We start from the raw sequence: 27990 nt of genomic DNA, 5'->3' as shown, positions 1-27990 counted from the left end.
TCAAAGTTACTGCTTCTTTCTGTACCCTCTACCTGGTTTATAATAAAACTGAAAGGGTGTTTTCTATTAGAATGTGGACTGTCCATGAGAAATACCTCTTCCAGCTCTGTGCTCCTTGCTTTCATTGTTGCTGTTAGTACACACATTGCACATTAAGATCAACTTTGATTTCTCTTACATTTATAACTGTAGTTTTTATTTGTAGTATAATCATAGAACCCCAGGATCTAAACCAGAGGGGATGCATTAGGACGTGATACAGCAACCATAAGCCTGACACTGCTGGGCTTTACCTCCTCATTTACTACATGTAAAGGTAATGATAGCATCACCTCTGCACTTCAGAATATATTTGAGAGAGGGAGATTCTTTACTAGTGAATGTGTCTGAGTGCTGCCATGTTTCATAATTAAAACCTGTGTGTCAGTTTTTTGCAGTCAAACAGCAGAGCCATGTTTAGCATGGCAGAAACATTGAATGACAATGAAATCAACGCTGAGCTCACCTGAGAAACCCAGTTTTTGGAAGGGGAAATCTGGGCAGTTCTCTTGGTTTGTGTGGCTGCAGCTGGCAAAAACGGAAATCTCTGAAAATGGTAATTTCTGTCTTTGTGGGTTTAGTTTCTTAGAAACGCATCAGTCAGGTCTACTGGTCGACAGTTCTCATTGAAGAGGACAGGAGAATTTCAGAGAGTGGCCTGCACCCAAGAGTGACACAGCGATTCTAATGCATTCTGTAATGGAAATGTCATTTCAAGGCAGGGTGTTTTTAAGCAGCCTGGAGATGGTCACCAGCCAAAGTATTATCATCTCCAAAACTACAGTCCAAAAATACCTTAAAAAGTACTTTCTTTTTTAAAAAAGCATCATTTCTTATGGAACACTTTAGCCTCCAGGTTCTGCCATTGTGTGTGACAATGGGTGCATCTGCTTTGTCCCTGCACTAGCATTCTGTCTGCTTAGAATGAGACTTAGAATGGCACAGGCATGTTGCAGGTTTGATTGTGCTTGAGTTAACTTCAGGCGTTGATTTACCTTCTCTGTTACTGTTAGAATAACCACTGTGCGTAGATTTGTGTCTGGAAGGAATGCACCATGAATTCCTCTGCATCTGTTCTTGATGCTAATCCTATTAGCAGCAACGGGATTAGTTCATAAACAAAAGAGCTGTATTAGTCTGTTCTATATGCACTATGATGAAAATGGAGCAGTGCTTACATGCAGTACAGCACTTCTCTGCTCTTACACTTAGCACCACGTCCAGAGCTTGCAACTGCTGAAATTCACTGTATTGACACAGAAATGTGTATGATTACTGAAAAAAAAGGAGGAATTTTTCTGTCTTTTTAGGTTTTGAGGACTATACACTGCTAAATGTAGTGCTAGAATGTATTAAAAAAATAGAAGTTGATTGTGACTAATTTAATTGCAGAATTACCATCAGGCCATGTCACCCTAATGTGAAATTATCCTCTTGTATGTAACCTGGGTTTTTAGTACCCAACTTCCACGGGGGGGTTTGCTAAAGCATATCACGTGGGCTGACTCAAACAGGGCAGAACTTGCCTTGGTTCCTTGGGGTTCTTTGCTATGATGGTGTGATATGAACTCTGGATTGCAGAAGTTTTCAATCAAGAGGGCATGTCCCACCTCACTAACTGATCCAGGAGCATTTCACAACCACCATTTCTCTCTTCCAGTCTTGGTCTTGAATCTCTTTAAATAGGCTTGGGGTGGGTGGGAAGCAAACAGCCTTCCAGTATCTGAAGGGGCCTAAAAGGATACAGGAGGGGGACTCTTCATTAGGAGCTGTAGTGATAAGACAAGGGGTGATGGGTTCAGACTGAAACAGGGGAAGTTCAGGTTAGATATAAGGAAGAAGTTCTTCTCTTTGACTGCTCCATCCCTGGCAGTGTTCAAGGCCAAGCTGGACAGAGGCTTGGGTGACATGGTCTAGGGTGATGTGTTCCTGCCCATGGCAGGGGTTTGGAACTGGATGATCGTAAGATCCTTTCCAACCCAAACCGTTCTATGATTCTATGAATATCAGGAAATATTACTAACTGTGCCTTGGCTGTCACTGAAATGTGGGTGCTGTCCTCTGGCATGCTGCTTCCTCACTGTGTGGACAAGTATGTTGGAAGGAACCCTCTTTCCTTGTGCTTAGAGCTACGCATCTGTAAACAGCTGTAACAGTGCTGAAGTGTTGCTTGAGGTTGGGAAGTGCTGGAGATTATTTTATTGCTATGTAATTCCTGGGCATTGTTGCTAAATCTCATTTGCAGCCAGTAATCAGATAAGAACACTAAACTTCCTCTGGGTTCCCTTGCCTTGTTCCAGGATTGTGTTTGGAGGTAATAGAGAAAGGGGTAGGGATAAGGTGTGTGAGCTCTGCGATTCAGGAGCTGAAGGGGAGCAAAGACACAGCTTTGCTTTTGTAATTATTTCTGCAAAACTATGTTGGCAGCTCCTCCCTGTAGAACTACAGCATATGCCAGCAAAACTTTTTCTGTTGGCATTGCTACACGAGTTCCTCAGCTGATGTGAACTAAGTTGACAAAAGCCGTGTTTTGTCAGTGGTGCTACAGCTCTCGGGTTCAATATTTCAGGACCACACAGCTTACGTTTCCTCTTCTCCCCTCCCTTCCTTCCCTGCTGCTCTTCCTCTCTTTGCCTCATGTCTTTCCTCATCATTTTCTCCACTCAAGGAACAAAAGACAAACCAAACTCAAATCCTTCCCAAGGCAGCAGCACTCCCGGTATGAGCCACATCCTTAATTCCAACTGTGTATAGAGGGCACAGGAATCTTCTGTCACTTCATGGAGGTTGTCTGACCCATGCTGCTTCCACATATGATTCTTAAAACTGCTGACCTTTGCTTTCCAAGAGCGAGATCTACCTTACCAAAAGAGAGCAAATGCCTCTTGACCTTCTCAGCCCTTGGATTCTCAGTGTATGTGAGTTGGCCAGACAGGTCTGGGGAAGAAAGAACTTAACAGCAGATGGATTTATGAGAAGAGCTCAGTGACAGATGGTGCCCACAGACACTTACTGGCATGTCCTCGCTGTTAATGGGTGTGGGTGGCCCGTTTTAGCAGCACTGATAATACATTAGAATTTGTGTGTGTGCATCAGAAAGATATTCTGGCAGATAAGGGACTGCATTAGCAGCAGCAGCAGAAATTCAGGGGCTTCTAATATTTAGTTTGAGTACTTCAGAGTTCATCTTGTGGTTGAATCCGATGGCACCAACGTCAGGAATCTTTTCAGTCTCCTTTATGCAATTTGATCAGATCTGTAAATTCTTGAATCACCTTTTTTCTGATTCATCTTCAATGCATGGAATTTACTGCTTCTGATAATAACCACTACTTCTGCATTCAGAATAAGCCCAGTGCCTTCTGGCCATACCTGTACAATTGAAAACAATTTTATAATCTTTAATGTGCATTCGTTATATCATTTGTTTAAAAGATAGGTTGTATAGACCTAACTAAACCCCAAAGCATTCTTAGCATTAAGCTTCTGAGCAGGCTTAGAGAGTCCAGTTTGCTTGCAGCTAAGCAGTGTATTAAGTGCACTGCTGGCTGCAGTCATTAACAGAAACTCAGTGGGCAGACACAGGATTTGCTGTGGAAAAACATGTGCGTTCCAAACTGCCATGGAAGCTGCCCTCTGGTACAGAAAGGCTGTCCTAAATCCATCTGGATTCACTTGATATTATGATCTCTTGCTGTCCTTTGAAATCTTTCCTTATATGTGTACTTTAGGATTCAGTCACTGAGAACTGGTGCTTAGAGAAACCAGGTCTTCAATCTGCTTACCCCTGTTAGGAACCTGTCTTCACTCTGCACAGACACAGTTGAATATCTGGTGCACTTCTTGGCCAGCAACCTCGGAGTGAGCGCCTATGAAAGAGGTGATATTGGCACCGAGAGAGAGATGGTCGGGTTGATTTGTTGTCTTTTAATTCATCCATCTCAGCAATTCCCGTGAGCAAGGTTTGCCCTACAAGTGGAACTGAAGCTGCCCTAACCCTCCCCCAAAGCTGAAAATCTGCTATCTGAAATCTTTTGTTCAGAGTGATTTATACTTCCCTGATTTAGCAGAAGCAGACCCAGTGACATGCTCAATCCCACACTAAATCCTTGCTTGGCCTAATCGTTCTTTACTGGGTTGCTTTCAATCTCTCCCCTCTCTACCTTTTGAATTTTTCATGGGCTGTAAAGGATTGTCTTTTGGAGTCAAAGAAGGAAGATGAATTAAAAATGAGGACCAAGCGTAGTTAGGTTAGAATAGGCCAAGTTACTGCTTTGGATGTTTTGTTTGTATAGAAATGTGGATTGCTCTGAAATGCAGCAAAGGCTCTTTAGTAGGGGACAGCCAGGAGAAACCCCTCTGAATGTCAAGGTCTGCAGATCTCAGCGGTGCACAGAGATGATGCCAACTCTGCCTATATGGAAGGTTTAGCTGAATTCCAGAGCAAATCAGGGAGGAATGTTGCTCAGGATAAAATTGTTATTCCCAGGCTAAAAAGAAGGTAAGATGTTAAAAACATGGTTTAGTAGTGGCCTTGGCAGCGCTGGGGTAAAGGTTGGACTTGATGATCTTGAAGGTCTTTTCCAGCCTGGCTGATTCTGTGATTATATGTTGGTATTTTGCCTTTGGTCCATTGCACTAGTGACTGTGCATTTAAACAGTGTGATGCAGTGTTGCTTCTCCTGTTGCAAGATGATTTTTACCCTAATGTTAGTACAGTCGTGGTAATTGAGTTTTATTGGGAGGGCTGTGTCATTCTAAATCTCATGAAATTTAATGTCTTGTGATCTGCATTCCTTCGTTGGAAGTAAATTCCTTGCTTTGTGAAATCCATATACATGAAGGGATTGAAGATGCATATGGAGAATCAGACTTTCAGAGAAAGTGGTGTGAGACTGTAGAGGAGATGTGTGCTTTGTATTCCTCAAAAGCAGAGAGGGAACAGTTAACTTGGAGGGAAAAATGACATTGAGGAAAAAAGTACTAAGTGGTGTGGTTGCAACGTTACTGAAATCTGAATGGTATTAAATTGAAGCGTGCTTTGATCTACCACACCAGTGGACTTAGGAGTTGAGGCAACTGAAGTTGCAGGAAAAGTCTGCTTGATGAACACACAGCTCAGCTCTGTAGAGGGACTGAGGTCGGGGACTCAACAGACCTGAACTGACTGCTTCTACTGGCGTCCTGCTACGTTACTTGAGAAAGACATTTGCATCTCTTGAGTTTCAGATACTCAGCTGAAGGTAGGACACGTACTCTATAGCTCCCAGCCTCTGCCGAAGGAGGGAGTTTTGAGTTGCTGCTGGAGTAACCCATTGCTCCTTTCACTGCCTCTGCTCTCTTAGACTTGCTTCCTAATTTAGGCATCTTGTGTCTCTGAAGTTGAGGCTTGTGACCACCCTTCTACTACTGCTTCAGTTTTTTATGTGGATACTGGGTATAATAATGCTGGACTTGTTTATGGAAAGAGCCAAGATTCACAATTTAGAATGCTTCTATATATGAACTAGATATAATTTAATTTCTTCCTGTCATTGCATGCAAAATTCTGTAACAGATGGACCAGTATCATTTGGCAAATAATTCATCTGCCGTTTCCCTCATCCATCATTAAACAATTGGGACATTTCTCTGTTGTGTAGTCAGAGCTAAACCCTGTTTGGTTTGATGTTTCACAGCATACTGATGGGATTGGTCTAGATCCATTGAAATCAATGAGAAGATGACTGCCTGGAATAGGCTGTGATTCAGGCCTTATATTTTTATGTGAAGTGTTCTCAAAAGGTAGAAGCGGAACTGTTGAGTTCTGAGATCTGGATTCATTGTCGTTAGCTGTGTCTTACTTGAGGTGTTTCTCAAGGTGTCCCTCTTCATAAAGCATTGGCACCAAGGAAACAGGTTCGTATTATACCACTGATTGTAGGACCCTGTGTTTGAGGGATGTTCCTGCACATCATAGATGATCTGTTGAGGAGTACAGTACCATGCACTTAGTCCTAAAGTCCACCTAAACTTCCCATTCCTTTCCCTCTCCTTTGGTAGTTGAGTGCCAACAATTTCTGATGCAGAGAAGTTCCATGACATTCAGTAGTCTTAATGTCCAAAGCACTTCAGGTCCCCCCAGCCCAAGATAGTGATTTTTTTCTTCATACCTGTAGGACAAGGGTTTGGAAAAGCTGAGCTTATTGGATCCTATGGGCTCATTGAGCAGCAGCAACCCAGAAATCTCTTCTTTAATAATCTCTTGAATATTTAAATGTGGGAGTTGGTAATACCCATACTGCAGATGTGGAAATGGATGTTTCAAAACTGGGCCTGAACTTTAAGGAGAGTGATTTGGATAAATGATTTCACTTTTCTTCCCCCTTTTAATTAAAACCACTGTGGCATAGACCGTGTACTTCAACAGATTCCTTGTAATAAATTGCATTAGGTGCTATTAGCTCTCAGGGTATTAATCCAGGTTAACTCTCTCCTTTCTAGGATTTCCTCAACTCTTTGCCTTATCGCTCATAATTCAAATAGCCAGCTTGCTTTGCCTTCTTCCTCTCTCCTTATTGCATCAGTATGCATTGCAAAACCAGTGGCTTGTACGTCTTATGCTAAGATAATGAGACCAGCCTAATTCCACTACAGCTGCTCCAGGCATGTAAATGAACCTTTCATCTGTCCAGCCAAGTAGCTCGAGGACGTGCTTAGAACACATGGGCAGAGCAGCAGGAGCAGTCAGGGACATGCCAGAGGTGAGGGTGGCAGAAGAGGCTATGCTGAAAATGCCCTGAATTAGTATTTCCTACACGAATCGATGCTGTTGTTAGCCACAGCATTAATTGTTGCAAGGCTATTTTTTCCTGTTTATCCCCACCAAATGGGATGTAGCGATCACTGTCCTGTTAGCACTAGAAAGGACACAACATGAACCCCCTAATACTGTGTTCTTAACGCGTTCTCTTCAGCCTCTCTGCCAGGGGCCCTGTCTCCCTGGTTGTGTCCACCCTGTGCCACGCAGGTCAGAGCAGGCTGGTTTGTCTGAAAGTAGAATAGTGGTAGTAGGGCAGTACGTGGGCTCTGCCTCTCAGCAGGGCTAATCTAGACAGTCTTGTGCTGATGTGCCTCTGTGGCTTTGAGTTATGGCAAGAATTAGGTTGTGGCTGATGTGGCTCAAATGTCCCTGCTCTGGGTCAGCCGTGCCCCAGGAAAACAAATGCACAAGGAGTTGCATAGGATGGAAGGAAAATGCTGACCCTCAGCTATGTATTGTCTCTTGTATTGTTTTTATATCTTGCCAACGAACAGAGGCTTCTCACAGCTCTAGAAAGTAAATATTTTTATTTGTAAACCACATTTCCTCTATGTAATAGCGCAATAAGGAATTATCTGTGCTTGTAGCAACAAATGACTGAATACTCCTGCACTGTTGTAGAAAGCTAGACCCATTCAGCACATACCTGGTGTTTCTACTTCATGCTTACTCTTCAGTGCAGCACTTAGCGTGTATGAATGGCTTCAATGGGGTTTAACCATATGTTAAAGGTAAGCATATTTGAAATGCTTTGCTGAATTGAGGCCTAAATGAAAGCCAAGAGCAGAACCTTTTGACAAACATCTGATTCCTCTGAACTCAAGTGGTCCATTATTGCAGGTTTGAAACCTGCAGCAGGCGGATGGGGGGTGTGGAGTAAATTACAGTGTGCTGTGATGACTGTAACAGGTTCACTTGGCTGTGAGGTGGCTCAGGGGTGCCTGTGCAGGATGTCACTTGCAGCCCAGTTTTGTGCTGGTGGCAGCAGCAAGGAGATGAAGGTAGGTATGTTTTTATCAGTATCTTCCCAAAGAAAAAGCACGGATATCCCTGTTTAATATAGCTCAGCCAGAAACAAGCAAGGGCTCAATTTGGCAAGAGCTTCTAATCTTTGACAGAGTTGGAATCCAGACACCCATTTTCTTCAGCTCTTTCCCTTGTAGCTATTAGGATGATATAGCTATTTGATGAGCTTTCCTTGTTATCAGTCCGTTAGGAAACAGTGTATTTTAATGGAAGAGTTCCATGGAGGGATGCCAGGCACATCCTTGGAGTTTTGGGGGATTGATCTGAGACTGAATTGGAAAGTTCAAAAGAGATTCTTCATCACTGCTGCTATGAAAGAGAAGAGCTGAAGCAAATTTTGCCAAAGCAGTTGTGGTAGAGATTAGAGGTAATCTGGAGCACATCTTGGAGGACGTTCCAAGTCTCCAAAGCTCCAAATGGGGAGGACTTTGGTCTCATCCATCCAGTTCTTCCTCAGTTGAACTTCCCTTTGTTTCTGGATCCTCAGTAATCCAAGATGTATCCTGTCATGTTGAGTGTTCAGACAGCACCTTATTTTGACAACTGGTTTATTTTCTTTACTGTTTTGCCTGCCGTGTAAGCACTGGGTGCTCAACCCCAGCCCTCAAGGGGAGGAAAAAGTGTGTCCATGGAACAATTTCTACTCACTGTATAGGACAGACCAAAGCCCCTGCTGAGCTGTTTAATTCTGTTGCTCAGATGATAAGTAGAAGGACAAGGTTCTGTATTTGATTTCATTAGAAACCTGTAAAACCCAACACAGTTGTGATGGGCACTTCCAACCTCTCAGGTAAATAAATGTGTTAATAGAAGATATTTCCTTATGCATTGCAGGTTTGGGGACATTTGTAATCTATGTTTAAACAATAGACTAAAGCAGCCTTTTCAGAAGTATTTCACTCTTGGTAAAGAGAAATGCTTATAAATGTGAGAAAATGTTATTTACTGATTAGCTTTTGTTCACTGGGCAAGAGCTTTCCTCAACTCTGGTGTCATTCTGTGTTTAGCTCCCTGAGGAACATACACTTGGTAAGGAAGTGCTGCTGAGAAGAGTTGGGTTGGACATTTCCCAGCATGACACTGTTTGCTTTGCTTAAATTCAAGGACTTTCTCGACATGCTGGTGTTAACAGATGCCAGGCAAGATCATAGGTGTCTTTGTGCCACTTTCCTTTGAGCAGGGAACATCTCTTGAGGTTCTCTGGCCCCAGTCTGTGGTTTCCACTCATAGGCACCAGCACAGCATAAGCCATAACTAACCAATAGGAAGAGAGAAACCTTGTCCCAGTAGGAGAATAGGTGAGAGCAGACAAGGGAGGGAACTTGTCAAAATGTAGCCAGAAATAGAAACCAAATTCCCAGGTTCATCCCACGCTGTCTGCTGGATGATGGGTTTTTAATGTGTGTTTTCCTGTACCTTATTTCCTGGTTATTCCCCCCCCTCCGATTGGTGTAGGTCAGCATTGTTACACATAATCACAACTGAATGGTGACCCAAATAGTTACAGATCATGTCATTCCCTTCAGTGTTTTCTTGCTTTTTGTTTCCTCAAGGCACGTGTTGCTGAGCATAATCTTGAATCACTCTCATGCTGTGAGAGAACTAAACCCCCAGTGATGGGCTTCTAGAGGCTAACAAACAGCAGCAAGGATGGGAACTAGCATTAGAAGTGATATTGTCAGAGGTGTCTGGTAGATAAAGATACAAGGGCATTCCAACCAGATCAAAGTCCCTCCTTGGACAGAGATGGGAAGAAGCCAGCTACAGAGATAACCCCCCTACCCATAGCTGTAGATAGATCAGAAGGAGTTTTGCCAGCTGCCCCATGATGAACCAAGCTCCCCATCACTGAATGGCTTCCTTGGAATGGACTTAAGCATTGCTGCTTTGTGCATCAGGTCTTTGCCCTGCCTGATGAAGGGCACCAGGAACTTCCGCACTGCAGCAAGGTGGTGAGACAACCCAGCACAGGGTGCCCAGAGAAGCTGTGGCTGCCCCATCCCTGGCAGGGTTCAAGGCCAGGTTGGACACAGGGGTTTGGAGCAAGCTGCTCCAGTGGAAGGTTTCCCTGCCCATGGCAGGGGTTGGAACTGGGTGAGCTTTAAGGTCCCTTCCAGCCCAAACCAGTCTGGGATTCTATATTATGGAGTTCTGTAGATAAATTAAAAACTATATGAATTTATTAAGTTAGAATATGAATCAGTGCCAGAAAACTGGTGCTTCCTGACAATGCACATATTTTACAACAGTCTGACAAATTTCTTACATGTTCAAATGCTCTTGGGCATTTAGTGCAGACTATCTAAAGGACCTCAGTGAAGATAACCCCTCACAACTTGCCCATGTCTTATAAAGCAGAGACTAGGATTAAAAGGTGAATAGAGAATGAGTAATTGGCCTCTTGAGGATAATGGTTCTTTCTGTTTCTAAAGGACATTTGCTTGTGTTAAAATCAACCTTTTTCCTTAGCAAAAATTAGACATTTCTGTGGCATTAAAGAGGAAGTAATTGCCAAAGTTATTTGTGTCAAAATAACTTATTAATCTGAAAGGATGAAGGCACTGCCCAGAGGTCATATATGACCCAGTAATGGGACCATCAAGCATCACCATAAATAATTAAACCAAGACACATTACTGGAGAACTTTTTTCTTTTCCCCTTCCTCAGGCACCTTGAAGTTCCTTCATTATCTATGTAATTTGTATTAGGGGTGGATTGCCAACCCAAAAAGCTCAGAGAATCAGAGAAGAGCTGTGACTGAAAGGGGTCTCAAAGAGATCGGCCAGGCCGAGCCCCCTGCTCAGAGCAGGGTCAGCAATAGAGCAGGTTGCCCAGAACTGTGTCCTCTTGAGGAAACTCTTCCAGTGTTTCATCACCCTCGCAGTAACAACCTTCTCATGTTTAAATGGCATTTTCCATGTTTCAGTTTGTGCCCACTGTCCTGTCTCTGGGCAGCATGAGGGTCTGGCTCTGTCATCTTTCCTCCTTCCCATCAGGTACTTGGACATGTAGATGACATTCTCCTGAGCCTTCTCTTCCTGAAGCTACACATTCCCAGCTCTCCGCTTCTCCTGGCTTGCGTGCTTTGGATTTGATCTATATTTCTTTGTCACATTCCTAGTTCCAAGCAGAGATCATGGTACATAACTGGAACATGACCATTGGTCATGCCTAAGAAGCAGCTCTTAGGAAGAAAATCAGTGAGATCTACAGGGCAGAACTGGAATTGTGAACCATGTGTATCCAGTTATGGAGGATATTTGGTATATATGGGGAGGGGAATGATTTGGGCTTTTTAGATCACTGATGAGAAGCAGTTGATTCCGTACCTCGTGTTTCAGTGCCTTGTGTTAGCCAAGACAAGAGTCGTCATGTTTACGTGAAAGGCAGAATTAATCTGAAGTTACTTGAGTAATTTTGCATTTAATCTGTTATAACACAGAATTCACTTGACTTCCTGAACTAATCAATTCCTCTCTCTCTCATAGTATTTTTCAGACGGGGTTTGGCCTTGGTTGCTGGGTTTTAGGTATTGTCCAAATCCGCTCATGTTTCATCTGCAGCAGATACATTCAGCTCTTCTGTAGAGAGGTGGGCACATTTCTGAAGCAGTTCCTGAGGGGTTTTGTCAGTTCATCCCTTATCACTGTTGGGATGTTGTAAAAGTCCAGCAAATATCTTTTCACCACCATTTAATGTGTCTGGTTCTTAAACAATTGCAATTGATTTTATTTGCTCTTGCAAACACAAATGATCCTGTAATCATTGCAGCCTTCCAGCCATGCTCGCATTGACTTGTTTGTGTGTTAAAGTGAGGAAATGCAGACATTGCCATGAAAATAACAAAGGTTAGAGGCAAATAAAAGGTGTTTTTTTTTTCCTGGTTGGCAGGATGTGCATCTACTTCAATTAATTGTCACCCTCACAGCTTATTTAATACACTGGGGGGAGTGAGGTACATTGCAGAATGAAATAAATGACCTTTAGTTTTGCTTTTGCTGCTGGTTGCTGCTAAATGGATATTTCAGGGTTCATCAGTGACAGCCTCTTCAGCTGTGATTGCGCACTTTTACTCCAAACGAGTATGTGCAGCAGAATACTAAAGGGAGCTTTCCAGTTCAGTCCATTTCTGTCCAAGCCAGGCATTGTGCGTTAGCGCAGCCTTAAGTCCTGGAGGATCAAATTGTGCAGACAGTTACCCACTGGATTTGAGTAGCAGCATTTCCTCTGAGCACATGTAGGTAACAGGGTTGAGCATTGCTGGTGCTTTGACTCCCTTTTCTAGTAAGTATATTTGATTTTTAAAATGGCTTTACCCCCATTTTTATGTACTTTTAAAAATTCTGTATGGTTTGGATTTCTTCTGCTTAGCAACTAAACAGTTATTTTTTAACTTGCACTCCTTTACTCTTGTATTCTACAGTGTGTAGCTCTGCATGCCCATTTAATAGACATTTCTTGCAAGAGTCAAATGAAATACATTAGCCTGAAACCAAATTGTCTTATCTGTAACTAGTTATCATGCAGGAAATACAAGGCTTGATGCTGAAGGGGGTTGAACCCTGCTGTGTAATGATAGAGCTCCCAGTAAGCAACAGGAGGGGGATCCAGGATCTGCCCTCCAGGAAGAGGCCCTTTGAATGTCCCTTCCAACCCAAACTGTTCTGTGATTTTATGATTCTAAGATGCTTCAGCATTCTGTCCCAGAGGATTTTGGTGGAGGTTTGGTTGTGTGTCTGTGGGGGCAGTGCTTATGGGGGCACAACCACAGCATTGAAACTCCAGGCGAGGGATAAGCAGCAGGAGCAGATGAGCTTCTTCATGCCGCTGCCCTTAGCAGTGGGAGTGAGAAATGCTGCAGAGCCTGTGCTGGAACAGGTAGAGCTGGTTCTAAACAGAGTTTTCTACTGCTCTTTTAAAGACTTGGGGCGGAGGGTTTGTTGTGAGCTGCTCTGGGTTTACTCCTAGGTAACTCATTTGGCCTGAGTTGTCTTCAAGTGCATTTCATACGTGATAGTAGCATTCAGAAATACTCATCAGTGGTTCTGTAAATTGGCTTTAGGTTTTATTGTAATTTCTGCTGTGAAAACAGGGGATTCACAGCAAGGCCCATGTTTTACTGTAGCATTCTGAATTATCTTTACATTGAAAAAACCTGTATGAAGTATCTCTCCTATATGGTGTGTTCAGTTGTTTATTTCAAGTGGAATCCACAATCGTAGAAGAGGCTTCTTTGATAACTACTCTGAGGAAGTAAGGCTTGATTTGGTGAGGTGCTGAGTGCCCTTGATGTCAATCGGTTTTAAGGATGCTTGGGCTCTGGACTCAGTTTTAACCTCACTGATAACAGCTCTAATAATGGTAAGTGCCAAGGCAAAATCCTCCTCTTGGTGTGCTTGGTATTTCATTCACATCTCATGCTTCCTGGGGGAAATTTCTCAGCTTATTTCCATGTTCCTGTTCATGAAGACTTACGTGTTCAACCAAAATCAGGTTTTTCATCAGGAAATTTGAGAGCAGCTTTGTCTCTTAGGACTTGGTCCTTAGGTGAAGCTTGTTTGTATTTAATTAGCTTAGGGTAGTCCTTTTGGATTAATATCAAAACTGATAGAAATTACCACCTCTGTAGCATAATGCTCCAGAATGATTCCAAATAGCATTTTCCCAATGACTACCACAAAAGGTGCAGTTGTGTCTGATGCTGGATGCCTGTTAGCTTGGATCAGTGAGGAAAACTGCCATCAGTGGGTACAGGGAGAGCAGGAAGTTTTCATACCACAAACCCTTCAGCTGTCATTCCACTGCGCTCTGCAAGAAGAGAAGTTAATGAGGCAGGAAAAAGGACCAGCAGCAGCAGCTGGAACCCAGTGGCTTCCTCTAATATTTGCAGGAAGGGAACAGCTACAGGCTGCCATTCTCAGCCTTTCCTGTGGAAATCAAGGAATGAAAAGGGAATTACCTTTGCATAGATTCTGAATGCTTAAAAGAGACAGATTTCATACTGCGGCTGGTGCCTGGGAGTGCAGTTGTGGGGCACGTGAAGAGAGTCCTTTGTCAGCTTACAGTTGGACTCCGTGGTCTTCAAGGTCTTCCCCATCCTAAATGATTCTTTGCTTGGGGTCTGTACACCCATGCTAAGACTTGAACAGGGTCAGGCTGGTCGGAACAGGTCTTTCTTTTGCAAATCATCCTTAGTAGCCTGCCTTTCTGTCTTGTCTTTTAAGCACAGTTCCACAAACTGCCCAGTGTGAATGCTGGTTCTTACAGAGTTTCAACATATAGTTAGATAGAGGCCAATAGTTTCCTACTCCTTTTCATCTTAGTGAGAGAACAACCTAATGGTAATGTCTGTGGAGTTGATAGTCAATCCACCTACTTACTGTAGGTGTCTGCCTTCTTGATCATCTGAGTCATGTATCTGCTAAGGTGATTGGACACTTCCTATGAACAGGGTTTGGGGAGCATCAGCAGCAGGGTGGAAAGGAGAAAGAAAATCAGAAAGCCTTTCTCAATTCCTGAGGAAATGAAAACCATAGCAAGGCTTAATGCTTCTGGGGTTCCAGTTTGTATATGTCAGGTGGAATAAACACTGATTAACACTTTTTTACTGTTGTGGTACTCCCTGTTTTGAATGGAGATCCATAGAGATCCAATTAAATGTCAAAATCAGTTGGAATCTTTCACTTAAATGAGAATGAACTGTTGCCAGTATCTGAAGAGTTCATTTGTTGTTCATTTACCCATCTGGTCATTCAGAGTTCTGAGCATTTTCCTATTCCATTTCAGGTTCCAGCTGTGAGTATTTCCCATTTGAAATCCTGTCCTTTCATCTGACAGTATCACATGAGGAACTCCAGTCCTGATTTACGGAGTTGTTTACTTGCTGATCATGCTGACTGGTGCCTGATAGAATCACACGCTGAGGTATGTGTCTAATTCACCCTAAAAGCTCCAAGTGCTTAGTTTCCTTTTATAGAGTAACTGATGCTGGAAGGGACTTGTGGACATCCTGTAGTCCTGCCCCTCCTGTTCAAAGCAGTTTAGCATGTCCAGTCAGGTTTGGATATTTCCAAGAGTAGAGATTCCACAACCTCTATGAGCAACCTGTTCTAGTATGTGACCATCCCATGATCCCTCCTTCCCTCTAGTTGCTGTTTCCTGTGCTGTGTCTTGTGTTTGTTACCTCTTGTCCTGTCCCTGTGCACCTCCTTTTTCTGTGGCTCATGGTTAGTAGGGCTTTTAACATACACATTTAATGTAGTCCAGGATTAGGGAACTTGAGCATTTCCTGCAGGGATTTTTTCGTTTGGTCACAACTGTAGAGCTCAGTTGGACTACAAGAAGGGTGGTCATGGATAAGCCATGGATGGAATGTGAAAAGGTGTTGGTTCAGTTCAAAGTATGGTACAGATATTTTGGCAGTGGTCATGAGCTGCTGACAAACACTTAGCACATGTGAAGAGTTGAAAATGAGAACTTAGATATATACAATTCCATCAGTAATTCACAGGACGTTAGAGCCTCAGTGTCAGAATTTGTACCTCTGCACAGAGTGACACGTATTAATGAAGTTGCTCCAGCCATTACACTCCAATTGCTGATTTATTTATAAGTTACTAGCAGTGGGGGGAGAGGAGGAGAGGAAAACCCAAGGTCTGAGTTCAGTAGCCCTTGAAACAAAGGTGCACACCAGCTTTAGTTGCAGCATTTGATTTCTGAGTTGTGTATCTGTTTCTGCCTTGGTGAATGAGACTAGATTAAAAGGAAGCAAGTGAATACAGCCCAGATAAATTGACTCCAAGTAGGCCTTATCTCCAGATCATTCCACTGGAGCTGAATGTTAACAAAAGATGGGCAGCCATGTGTTCAGGATGATATGGGGAAACATGTGCTCATTTCCCTAAAAACCCACCGTGAGTCTGTAATGTTTAATCCTGTGAATTGAACTGTTCCTGTTGGCTGGTTCCCCATCTCTCTTGTGAAGACTGTTATCCCAACAAAAATACTCACCATAAGTTTAAGTGTATTAATGAGATGAAGATATGCCAAAATACTGACCTGTTGCTGTAGCTGCTGTGTCAGCAGAGCAGCATGACGTGGTCATTTCTTGTGTGCCTTTGTTAACCAGTGTATTCCTGGAAATACCAATTGGGAAACACAGGCAAAGGACATGACTTTTTAATCCTAGTCCTCTTCCAGAGGATGGCTCTGGCATCAAAGAGGCTGGGTGCCATCTTTGCAGGACTGTGACACAGAAAAACCCAGAAGCTTTAGGAGCCTTTGTGGCTCAGAAAGTTCAGAAGCAGCTTTTGGATTGATTTGGCTCATGCTGTCACTCAGGTGCGAAAGCCAGGGTCTGGCTTCCCTTTTGTTCTGAACTTGACACTCATTTGTAGCTGCATTTTAAACCACAGTGTGTACACCTTCAAATCCCAAACCCCTGCCCCCCTAATTACTGTTTTGCTTGTGAATTGCACTGAAAGCAGTCCTGTGCTGAAAGGCCTGCCAATTAGGCAGATGTCTGCAGCACTGTGCAAAGTAGGTGTTAAACGGAATGTGATGTGCAAGCTACCTGATGAAATACAGACCCCCATTTACAGGCAGAAAGGCTCCTGCTTATCAGGGGATGGACATTTCCAGCACCATCAAATGTGGACACATCTGTTTCATTCAAAATGTGCCAGATTAGCTTGCAGAATTGAGACTCATTTTTAGCGTGTAGAATGTGCAAGTTCATTCAGAATGCAGGCACTTGAAGATCTTTACCTGACAGCTGAGCAAGCCGATTGGAGGTGTCAATACTTTCCATTGGAAATAATGCTAAGTGGTTGGAAAGAGTGAGTGATGTGGGTGTAGCTGAGGCCAAAGAGGGCAAACCATTGCAGGAAAAGAACAAGGTTTGGACTGGAAGGGACCTTAAAGCTCGTCCAGTTCCAACCCCCAGCCACAGGCAGGGACACCTTCCACTAGGGCAGCTTGCTCCAAGCCCCTGTGTCCAACCTGGCCTTGAACACTGATAGGGATCCATAATGGGCACCTCCCCACCATGAATCCCAGAACTGGGAAGAATTTTGTTTAAAGGTGCAGTTCCTAATAACATGGACATGACTTTGTACCTCTAACAGTCTCTAGTCAATCCTGTGTTGAATAATTATCCATCTGGAATGTTCTCTTCTTGTTATTTTAATTAAATAGCTCTGTGCTTCACTTGGGAATCACAGATGGGCTTCTACGTACTCCAGAAAATCAGCAGCAGCATTTTGTTTCTCACTTTACCCAGTGCACCACACACTCCATACATGGAGGGTGGTTGAGCTGTTGTGGTTGCAACCATCTTTTTGCTTCAGACTCCCAAAAGTTGACAGCAGTAAACATCTTAAGTGTCTTTTGGCTCTGTCCTGCTGCCAGCCAATTCTGATACATGATCCTGCAAACTGTTAGTTAGACTTGTAAACTAAGGGTTTGGCATTGGATAGAAAAGCAGGGCTTGCATTTGAGGAGGAGCTGTGTTCTCGTTAATCTTAGGATATGCAATGTCTGTATTGTTGGGCTGCCTGCTTATTTTTGGATTGAGTTGTCTAAGGCTATATTAGAGGCTTTAAAAGCAATGAAGCTGAGATTAGATATTTCTCACTAAGCAGATAATGTATAAATAAAAGTTACTACATGTCTGAGAAAGAATTAAGTAAAACCTTAATTCCATGAAGAAGAAATGAATCCTGGTGAGAATAATGGTTTGAAAAAAGCTGGAGAGCCTCTAAACCCACTATTTGGGCTGGTGCAGTGTCCAGCTTGTCCTGGAGTGTTTTCTGCTGTCCTGGGTGAGATGCATGACTGAAGCTGGGATTCACCACAGCCAAGACAACCTGAATTAATGCTTTGAGTTAGTTCAACCTTTGCAGATACACTGAAGAGCAAGAGGTCTCCTAGATGCTGTATGAGGGCCGTGTCTTTGGTTGCACAGTGGGAGCAAAGGCTTGTGTGTGACTGTTGTGACTGATGTAAGACTGACATTGGTTGGGGGGGAGAGACACTGATGTTGGGCTCATGCTGGACACAGATGCTTCCCAAGAGCTTTGATTCGTGTCACTTGGATTGTTACACACAGCAGCAGCTCGCCCAGGAACGGGGTGGCTCCTCCATCCTTTGTGGATTTCAGATAAAGGCCACTCATCTTTATGGAATTGATGTCATTGCAGAAATTATGGGTCTGCTGTGGAAATATTTTAGGGAGGATTCTTGTTTTACATCCTGCCTGGATGACTGCAGTTGTTCTTTGTGTGCCTGAAGCCTCTAAATCTAGCCAGGGAGTCTAAATGATTTTGTAAAGCCTTGAAAATACAACTGGAATACAATCTAATGGCTGAGTAGATCAAAGGGAAATATAAAGTGCTGTTTGCACCCTGAGTCCTGAGCTTTGTAAACCTGGATGTTTGAACACTGCAATACCTTGGGTAGGCCCAAGCACCTCTGAAGTTTGCTTATTTTCCTCATGTCTTTCTCACTAAGGAGCATTTTGAGTAGAGTGTGCAGGGCAGTACAAACCTGCGAGGTCTCCATGGGCAGGAAACCGGTCAAAGAGCATCAGCTCCCTTCCTTCCAGCAGTAGTTCTACTGCTGATGCTATTAGGAGAAGTTATTCAGGGCTGTAAATCTCCAGTTATCCCACCAGTTGGTACTAGAGGAATATGTGGATATGTGGATATGTCCTTCTCTTCCTTACAGGCAGTTTATGAGGGCTCTTGTTGTGTTCTGCAGTGCCAGCATACCATGTAACTGTTTCTATTGATCAACACCTTAATGAGACATGTGCAGTTCCATTGTCCTGGAAGAGAAACTATAGATCCCATGACACACAGCTTATTAGTATGGATAATGTACCCAAGGAACTCTTGGTCAGGTGGTGGGAAAATTTGCCAGTTGGATGAGGACCAAGTGAGTGTTCAGAACATTTCGGGTGTCTCGGGTAGGGGTCTTCTGCCTCTTGCTGCATGAAGGAAACAGAGCAAAACCACAAGTGGGCTTTTTCATCCTCCTTTTGTCCATGAGGTTTTTCTGTTTTAAAGTCACTGATTAAAACTTCCCCATTTCTTCCTCTTGGCAAATATTCAGGTAGTTTTATTTTCTATTTTAGTAGAAAACTTACAAAAGGGGGACGGCAAATGCACGTTCATGCTGCTGGGTTTAGGGCTGAAGTTTTCCAGTTGGGAATTTCTGACATTTTCCTGTACAGTATCACAGGGGTTTTATGAAAACAAAATTATTTAAAGCTTTGAGTAGGAACGTTGGGTTGTTGAGGCTCGGAGAGCAGGTGGCAGTAGGACAGCTCATGACAGCGCTGCTTCAGCTTGTGAAGGATCAAAGGAGCTGGGAAAAGACTTCCCCTGGAAATGGGAAGAGCTTCTTTTGACATCACTCTTGGATCTGGCAGAATTTCAAATGGACTCTTCCTGGAGAATTATCAATGGCAGGTGTAATAACTGCATACTTTAGCTTTTACCTTTATTAGGGAATTATAGCATGAATAAATATGGGACTGACTGGAATGCAGAGGTAGTTAGTCGAGAGATGGAAAAAAGCGCTTTCAACATCATTTATGGTAATGAAATGCTGCATCTTGTTAAGAGAGGTGTGTGTATTGCAGGCCACTTCAGAGTGAAAATAGTGATTAATTATGGTATTTTTCTCACATAGATCAATCTCTGATCTATAGATAGCAACAGAGTCTCATTAGGGGACAAAGAAACCCATTTTATTTTAATCAGAAGCTTTAAGCTGTTGCAGTTGGATGCAGATTCAGGAGATGAAAAGTTGGCTTCTGTGGCTTGTTTTGTGGATTTTATTGTTTTATTAATGGAGTTGAACTACTTGGCCCATTCTGTGTCCCAGTCTTTTCACTCCAGTGGAGATCCCTGATCAAGATCAGGGTACTTAGCCTGGGCAGGGCTGACTGCAGTTGGGGTGGATTGCAGGGGCAGGAAATGGTCTGTTGATCTGAGCCAGGAACAAGGAATATATAAACCAAAAGAGGCCAAAATCTGACCTTGAGATTCACACAAGTTTCATTTTTGTTCTAGAATAGAATGAGAAGTAGTAGTACACAGAAACCTTAGGGGTATGGGCTGTAACATGCTGAGCATAGAATCATAGAATAGTTAGGGTTGGAAAGGACCTTAAGATCATCCAGTTCCAACCCCCCTGCCATGAGCAGGGACACCTCCCACTAAACCATGGCACCCAAGGCTCTGTCCAACCTGGCCTTGAACACTGCCAGGGATGGAGCATTCACAACCTCCCTGGGCAACCCATTCCAGTGCCTCACCACCCTAACAGGAAAGAACTTCTTCCTTAGATCCAATCTAAACTTCCCCTGTTTCTGTTTGAACCCATCACCCTATGTCCTATCCCTACAAGTCCCTGCTGAAGAGTCCCTCCCCAGCATCCCTATAGGCCCCCTTCAGATACTGGGAGGTTGCTGTGAGGTTTCCGTGCAGCCTTCTCTTCTCCAGGCTGAACAGCCCCAACTTGCTCAGCCTGTCTTCATACAGGAGATGCTCCAGTCCCTGATCATCCTCGTGGCCTCCTCTGGACTTGTTCCAACAGTTCCATGTCCTTTTTATGTTGAGGACACCAGAACTGCACACAGTACTCTAGGTGAGGTCTCACAACAGCATGGTGCTCTTGAGTCAGAGTGGGAAGTACTAAAATAACTAAGTCATCATGGTTAGCTCCTGACGCATTTCCTAAAAAGCACTGCCACCATTTTGGCATCTAAACTCAAGGTTTGGGTACGGAGTTGTTTTTGGCGCATCTGATGTCTGTGTGGCCCAGGGAAAGGAGGGAGCAGCTGGACAGACAGCACAGATAGATGAGCTCTAGGAAGGCAGGTTAGGAATGCTCAGCAGCAAGGTGGTGCTGCCCTTGGAGAAGCCCAGATTTGCTTTGAAACCCAAAATGGTCCCTTTGTGTCTGTGAAGCTTTGCTGAGGCTGGTAACCAGGACTAATCCGAACCAGCTCAGAGGAGCTCTGTGTGGTACCATGCTTACTCCAGATCCCCTTGACTTCTTCCCATTGAACTGGGTGAGCATTGATTCAAGCCTGAGTGATCCAACGAAATAGCAGGGGGTGAGAGGGTGTCAGTGTCATACCCTAGATCACACCGCTCAGGCTGTGGGTGAAGTCTGCTGAGGTCCAGGCCAGCATCGTGGCTGCGAGAAATCACTGTTTCTGAATGGGGGAGAGCTGGGGCTTAGAGAAAAAAGGTGTCACTAGTTCTGCAGCTTCAGTTCTGGGTTGTTTATCAGACTCAGACACTTAGACTGCTGTTTTCAGTATGTTTGCGCTGGGTTTGATGGGTGCAGTTCAGTGCCTTTGGTGTGATCAGTCTGTGCGCTTCAACCCTTTAACACTGCTTACACTTTTAATTCGTCTCCTGGCCTCACCCTGTGCATAGAGGAAAAGCAAAACAGTTCAGAATTAGCCTAAGAAAAACATACAGGTCAGGTGGGTTAGAAAAAGAGCAGGTTGCCAAATACCCAGGGAGCAGGAGTTTTGTTCAGTGTTTTCCACTCTCTGCCAGAAAATCCTCAATATAACCACATAATAATCTAGGGAGGGCAGAGGGGTACAGGAGGGGATAATGATGGGCAAGGCAATGCTGTGTCTTTAATTTTCTCTTCCAAAGGAAGAAAGTCTGCATAGCAATGACAGGATCACTTGTTCATGCCTTTAATGTGCGATCTGTTTTCTCCAGTGGAGGGCACTCAGTGTATCACAAACTAGAACATTAGCACCAACAAGCTCCAAAGCATCATCACTCTCTGGAAAGCCTTCTGAATTAGACAAGAGCTGCTTCTCAGCACAGCTACAAAACACTTTAAACCTGAGCAGCTAAATGGATAAACCTCTCCTGCGTAGCTTTTAAACGGGGGTCTTACCCAGCACGGGAGGCCTGCCTTGCTCGGGAGCTGGGGAGCCGGAGGATGGAATGCTGTGCCTGGGAATGGCTAAAGGCAGCAGAATGACAAATGCTAGGTACCGGGGAAGAGCTTTTCATTTCTCCCAGAGAAGTTGGTTTACCTTCATCGCCTGCTATAGCTTTGCCTTGCAGATTGCCACTTAATGCTGATGGTTCTCTGATGACTTACACAATGGCTCTCAGAGCTTAGAGTCCCTCCCTACCCCCCCCACTCCCCCCTCTCCATCCTTCGTCCTGTCTTCCCCACCCCCAACCCCTTCCCTATCCTTTCCCTTCCTCATCCCCAAAAATTCTTGCTTGTCCTCTCTAGGGAACTTTGTGTGGGTTTCTGGCACGCACGCTGGATGGAGGTGATGTGAGTGGCAGCCGTGCCGTGACATGAAGATTCTGATGGTTTAAGGAAAAGAGACCAGTTTTCAAAAGAGAGAGGCAAAGGGGGGAGCAGAGAAGGGAAGAGAGAGAAGAAAACAGCTGGAGAAAGGCAAAGGAGGACGTTTGTGGATGACAGAAGGATGGGTAAGCGAACTTTTCTTGTTTGTTTGGTAGCAGAGCTGCAGCTGGATGGTTTATTTTTCAGCTGGATTATTAAGCTGTTCAGGAGGGTGAAACAGCCTAAGCAGCAGCAGCAGTGCATTCCTTTGCCAGGTGACTCACTGTACTTGCTATTGTATTTTTAGATCATGTATTCCCCCCTCACACACACACACCTTTCCTCCTGCAGTGGTTCTGTATGTAATTTGTCTGTACATGCATGCACCGAGTTGAGGGCTGGAGAGAGGACGTTTGCTGCCTGCACAAGCCACCTACACACCTGCACTCGTCTAGATAAGTACATGTATGCATGAGGCTCACACAGCATTTCTGCTGGGTTTAGATCCCTATTCAATGAGCTTCTGCTGGTATTATTATTCAGGCTGTCAGAAAGGACCGTTAACACTTTGCAGTATGTGGGAAGCAAAGGGGAAGGGGGGGGGGGGGGAATAGGTTTTCTTTATAGATGGTTTTGAAAAGGCTTGTTTGGGCTTTGAAAAGATCCCCCTAAGGTTGCTGTAGGTCTCCAGCAGGCATTTGCCAGTCTTATTTTTTCAAGTGTGACAGGTTTATTTCCTTCCTTCCTTCGTTCCCCCCCCCCCCCCCCCAGCCCCCAAGTCTGGAGCAGCCAGAACAGATTTTGAGCTGACTGCTGCTGGCACATAGGCAGTAGCAAAGAGATGAGGATTTCAATTTAAAAGCTAGCCATTAAAGTGAAAGTCATATAAATAGACGTATCGTGTATGACTGTGGCATAGTCGGGGGCATTTTAGATTAAGAATTATCTTGCAGAATGCCCCTTGGCTTCAAATGGGATTAAATAACTGCAGCACAGGGGTGCTTTTGTGTGTGTGACAAATAATAAAGTAGTTATTGATTGATGAGATACCACCCTTAAAATATTTCTGTTAGAGGAATGCATTTCAGTCTTAGCGAGGCTGCAACTCTGGACAGAGGCACCAGTCCTAAAATCATCAGAGGCAAAGGCGAGCGTGCGAATGGATGTTGGGTGTTCTGACAACCCCTCCACCTCCTTTCCTCCTTATTCCAAGAATGGGGGAAATGTGCCTGTCCTCACGTACCAGCATTGCTCCTGTGTGATAAATGTGCCGTCTCAAATGCAAAGTCTTTCCATCAGTAGAGCTGGGGAAGAGAAAGGAGACTTGAAATAGGAATATACCCCTTTAAACTTTCTGTGCTTTGCTGCTCTGAAGCAGTGTTATTTGTGTTTCATAGAGTATATAACAAATATACAAAATAATAAATGCTTAGGTATTCACAGCTACATGTAGACAACTTGAAATGAATATGTGTTAAAGCTATGATTTGTTTGATAGAAATATGTCTTCTACCATGCTCCTGATATTGGGTCCCATAATAGCATTCCATGGTTTACTTCTGTGTATGGTAGAACTTCTGTTTCTGTGCATCTGTTTATGTATTTTAGGTACATAAAATGATGAGTAACCTCCTTAGAGCTACTCCTACAAACAAATGACCCAGTGCAAAAAGGAAAGCCTTTACTTAGGGTCTAATTTTACAATAAATATACATTTTAAAGATGGATCAAACTTCCTGATGAGTAGATTTCTCACTTTTTGCTGTAATTTTTGAAGGCATTGGACTGTAAGTTGCTTTTAAGAAGGAACACATTTAGCAGCATGTAAAGACCAGCATCTTTGGTTCATTTCCTTTCCAGCACTATGGAGCATTCAGCACAGTGACTTGACAAATATGTTTATTGTTAAAACCTCAGCATCTAGCGGTAAAGATATACCAGCTACATTGAGAGATGATGTACAGGAGGAAAATGAATAGAGAACAGGCTCTAAGGGTCCTTCTAAAGCATCATAAATCACACAGAAGTAATTGAATAGCAAGAGTAGTACTGGTGACGGTGAGATGGCAAGCCAGAAACTCAAAAAGGACAGGCATTTACGCAACAAAAGCTCAAGACAGGAGGCAAACAGGTTGTCTTCCACATCCACTGCCTCACTAATGCTTTATTAGAAACCCCACTGACGTCTGTAATCTGTTGGCAATTTCTTTTAATAGCTTTACAATGCACATTTGTTTTCTTTTTAATATTGTAGGTTTCCATTTAATTAAGCAGCTGAGAGGCATGAGTGTGGTGTTAGTGCTGCTTCCTACCGTGCTGCTTGTGATGCTCACAGGGGCTCAGCGAGCTTGCCCCAAGAACTGCAGATGTGATGGCAAGATCGTGTACTGCGAGTCCCATGCGTTCAGAGACATCCCTCAGAACATTTCCGGAGGGTCTCAAGGCTTATCCTTACGGTACAACAGCATCCAGAAGCTGAAATCAAATCAGTTTGCGGGCCTCAATCAGCTCATATGGCTTTATCTTGACCATAATTACATCAGCTCCGTGGATGAGGATGCGTTTCAGGGCATCCGCAGGCTGAAGGAATTAATTCTGAGCTCCAACAAAATCACCCATCTGCACAACAAAACCTTCCACCCCGTCCCCAACCTCCGCAACCTGGACCTGTCCTACAACAAGTTGCAGGTGCTGCAGTCTGAGCAGTTCAAGGGCCTCCGGAAACTCCTGATCCTGCATTTGCGGTCCAACTCGCTGAAAACCGTTCCCATCCGAGTGTTCCAGGACTGCCGGAACCTGGACTTCCTGGATTTGGGCTACAACCGCCTGCGGAGCTTATCCCGTAACGCTTTCGCTGGCCTTTTGAAGTTGACAGAGCTCCACTTGGAGCACAACCAGTTTTCTAAGATCAATTTTGCCCACTTCCCGCGCCTCTTCAACCTCCGCTCCATTTATTTGCAGTGGAATCGGATCCGCTCTATTAGCCAAGGGTTAACGTGGACTTGGAGTTCCTTGCACAACTTGGATTTATCAGGAAATGACATTACAGGGGTAGAGCCCGGGACCTTCCAGTGCCTCCCCAACCTGCAAAAGCTGAACCTGGATTCCAACAAACTCACCAACATCTCTCAGGAGACCATCAATACATGGATCTCGCTCATCTCCATCACTCTGTCCGGAAATATGTGGGAATGTACTCGAAGCATTTGCCCTCTGTTTACTTGGCTTAAGAATTTCAAGGGAAATAAGGAAAGCACTATGATATGTGCAGGCCCTAAACACATCCAGGGCGAAAAAGTGAGCGATGCTGTGGAAACATATAATATCTGTGCTGAAATCCAGGTGGTGGTTACTGAAAGGTCATACCAGCCACCCAAAACCCCCCAGAGACCTTTCTTCATTCCCAAACCTACCATTTCCAAACTGGAAAGCAACCAGCCAACATCTATTGTGCCAAGCCCTTCTGCAGAGCTCCCAACACCTGGAGTGGAACCGGAGTACGAGCACGTTTCCTTTCACAAGATCATTGCTGGGAGCGTAGCCCTCTTCCTTTCCGTGGCCATGATTTTGTTGGTTATCTACGTGTCCTGGAAGCGTTATCCAGCCAGCATGAAACAGCTCCAGCAGCACACGCTCATGAAGAGGCGCAGGAAAAAGGCCCGAGAGTCTGAAAGGCAAATGAACTCCCCTTTACAGGAATATTACGTGGACTACAAGCCAACAAACTCTGAGACCATGGATGTATCGGTTAATGGATCTGGGCCCTGCACGTATACCATCTCTGGCTCCAGGGAATGTGAGGTATGAACCATGATCCTCCTAAACCCATTTCAGCTGCTGGGAAGGAGAGGTAAATGTTTGAAGCTCTTGAGGTATCTCTAAACACTAGAAAGATTCATGAGATTTTGTGCTTTTGGGTTTGCTCGGTGTGAAAGGTTATCTCATTAAAGAGCAATGGCCAGGGAAGGGATGGGGATGATATTGACTAATTCAGACTTATCAATAGAGTAAGTTGAAGTAAACAACTATGACAGAGGAATTTGAAGTGTTATTTTCTCCTTCTTGCACCCATTTTATTAGCAAATGGGCCATAAAAGTCCCATTTTTAATGTGTTGGTAGAAACAGAGGAGTTTAAGAACCGATTCTGTTTCAAAGATGAATCTGAAAACCTCTTTACTCAAAACCCCACCTCGAACCTTATGGCCTAGTTAAAGGCACACCAAAGATTTTCTACCTGTTCTGTCTGGTTCAGGAGGAAACGTGGGGCCAGCAGGACTGCAGTGCAACCTTAGAGCCAGGCACTGGTTTACTGGAGGAGCAGGAGCATACCTGCTGCCTTCCTCGCTCTGCTGAACTGGAGCTTGTCGAGGCCTCGAGGCAAACAGTACATTTGCAAATATCTGGGTCGGGAAAGGGGGATTCTTGTTATTTTTAGTTTCATTTTTGTGATGAGTGAAGGCTGAGCTTGGGAAGAGCTCTGCTGGAGTTAATAGCTTCACACGCTTAAGGCCATGTTATGATTTTGAGTCAGCAGCATGGGAAATCCAAATAGGAGAAGTTCTCAGTGCTTCTTTTGTCTCCTCTTGAGCTTTGACAAGAGAATACCGTGGGTTTTCATTGCTTTATTGTCAATGACTCTGTTAATGTGTATGCAAGAGATGTTTTTACTTGTGAATGCCATTGCTTGCTTATATAGCTGGTAAGGAAGATTTGCACAACTGCTTCTCAGTACTTGTTGCTTATTCCTGCATGTCATGAGGTATTAGGGGATTGTGGTTGATTGTGCCTCCGTGTTGTGGACATCCTACCTGAGAGTGCTTAATGATACGTATTCACATCCATTTATGCACACTGGGTTTGTCTCTGGTAGATTCTGACCCGTGTCTCTGACAGCCAGGTAGTGTGAAAGGTCTGTTAAAGATGAGCAGAGCTGGGCAGGCTGCAGTTCTGGATCCTGAGCTTTTAAAAGTGGATGGTTTTCCATTCTGACAATAAGATGCCAGAACCAGGACAGGCATCTTTAAGACGTTTCCTGTTTGGCACTGAAATCCCTAGCTAGTTGTGGTCCACGGAGCTAAAGGGTAGACAGAAATGCTGTGTTTTGGCATTACTTTCTGTTACCTTCAGAAAAGAAAATGACCTGTCAGACCCTTGTCATGTTTGCCAGTAGCATGTGAACGAAGGTGTGGGTTTTTTTCCTCTGTTAGCAGCAAAGTAAGTGATGCTATCTGGGTTAGTTTGCATTTTCACTGGCTGTCACAAGGAGCGTTAATTTGACCTGAAGGGCTGTCTCCTCTTCATGCTCAGGTTGAACACTGCTGAAGTTTCATTAGCTTGACTAAACTGCTGTTTAATTTACACCAAGGTGATGTGCAGACAGCTGAATTCGCACACAGAACTGAAAGTCCATTTCATGAAAACATCATCTGCAATGAAATTCAGATCGCGAGTGTTGCGCACAGAGACAGGGAATGTGTGATGTCGTTTGGGTGACTGAAACTGGGCTAATTTGGGCTACAGCAGATGGATGAAGAGCTGCAGAAGGTCTATAACAGAAGGTCAGTGTGGTATCGTTTCTTCATGTCGACTGTTAGACCCAGCATTAAACACAAGGGGACCCCAGTCTGCCTGCTTTCCAGAGCAGCTTTATTCCACTGCTCTGTTCAGGTGGCATTAAGCTCGACTCGAGCTGTTTACTGTGTTGTCTGTGGGATCCTTGGTTAGGTTGTAGATCAGGAAGGCTGTACTGCACATGATAGTGCTGTGACTGTG

At 44.0% G+C, this 27990-nt stretch overlaps 1 protein-coding gene across 5 annotated transcripts in view; it reads left to right on the top strand.

Annotated features, from left to right (window-relative positions):
• LRRTM4 (leucine rich repeat transmembrane neuronal 4) overlaps positions 1-27990 on the top strand; it is a 280687-nt gene that overhangs the window by 53474 nt on the left and 199223 nt on the right. The window contains exons 2-4 of one of the 5 annotated variants that reach the window (XM_061478932.1): positions 14655-14792; positions 22158-22363; positions 24472-26018. In XM_061478932.1, coding sequence (XP_061334916.1) covers positions 22360-22363; positions 24472-26018 — 1551 coding nt within the window. In that variant the 5' untranslated portion in view covers positions 14655-14792; positions 22158-22359. Of the gene's footprint in view, positions 1-14654; positions 14793-21635; positions 22364-24471; positions 26068-27990 lie in introns of those variants that run through there. The other 4 variants (XM_061478931.1, XM_061478934.1, XM_061478935.1 and 1 more) reach the window with 4 other exon arrangements.

The sequence above is a fragment of the Pezoporus flaviventris genome, unplaced genomic scaffold (genome assembly GCF_033815535.1).
Source record: "Pezoporus flaviventris isolate CSIRO_AGI_PZ_B2104156 unplaced genomic scaffold, CSIRO_AGI_Pfla_v1 ptg000138l, whole genome shotgun sequence".
Taxonomy (NCBI): domain Eukaryota; kingdom Metazoa; phylum Chordata; class Aves; order Psittaciformes; family Psittacidae; genus Pezoporus; species Pezoporus flaviventris.
Note: the sequence above shows the minus strand (reverse complement) of the source record. Positions and strands in the feature narration are given on the sequence as shown.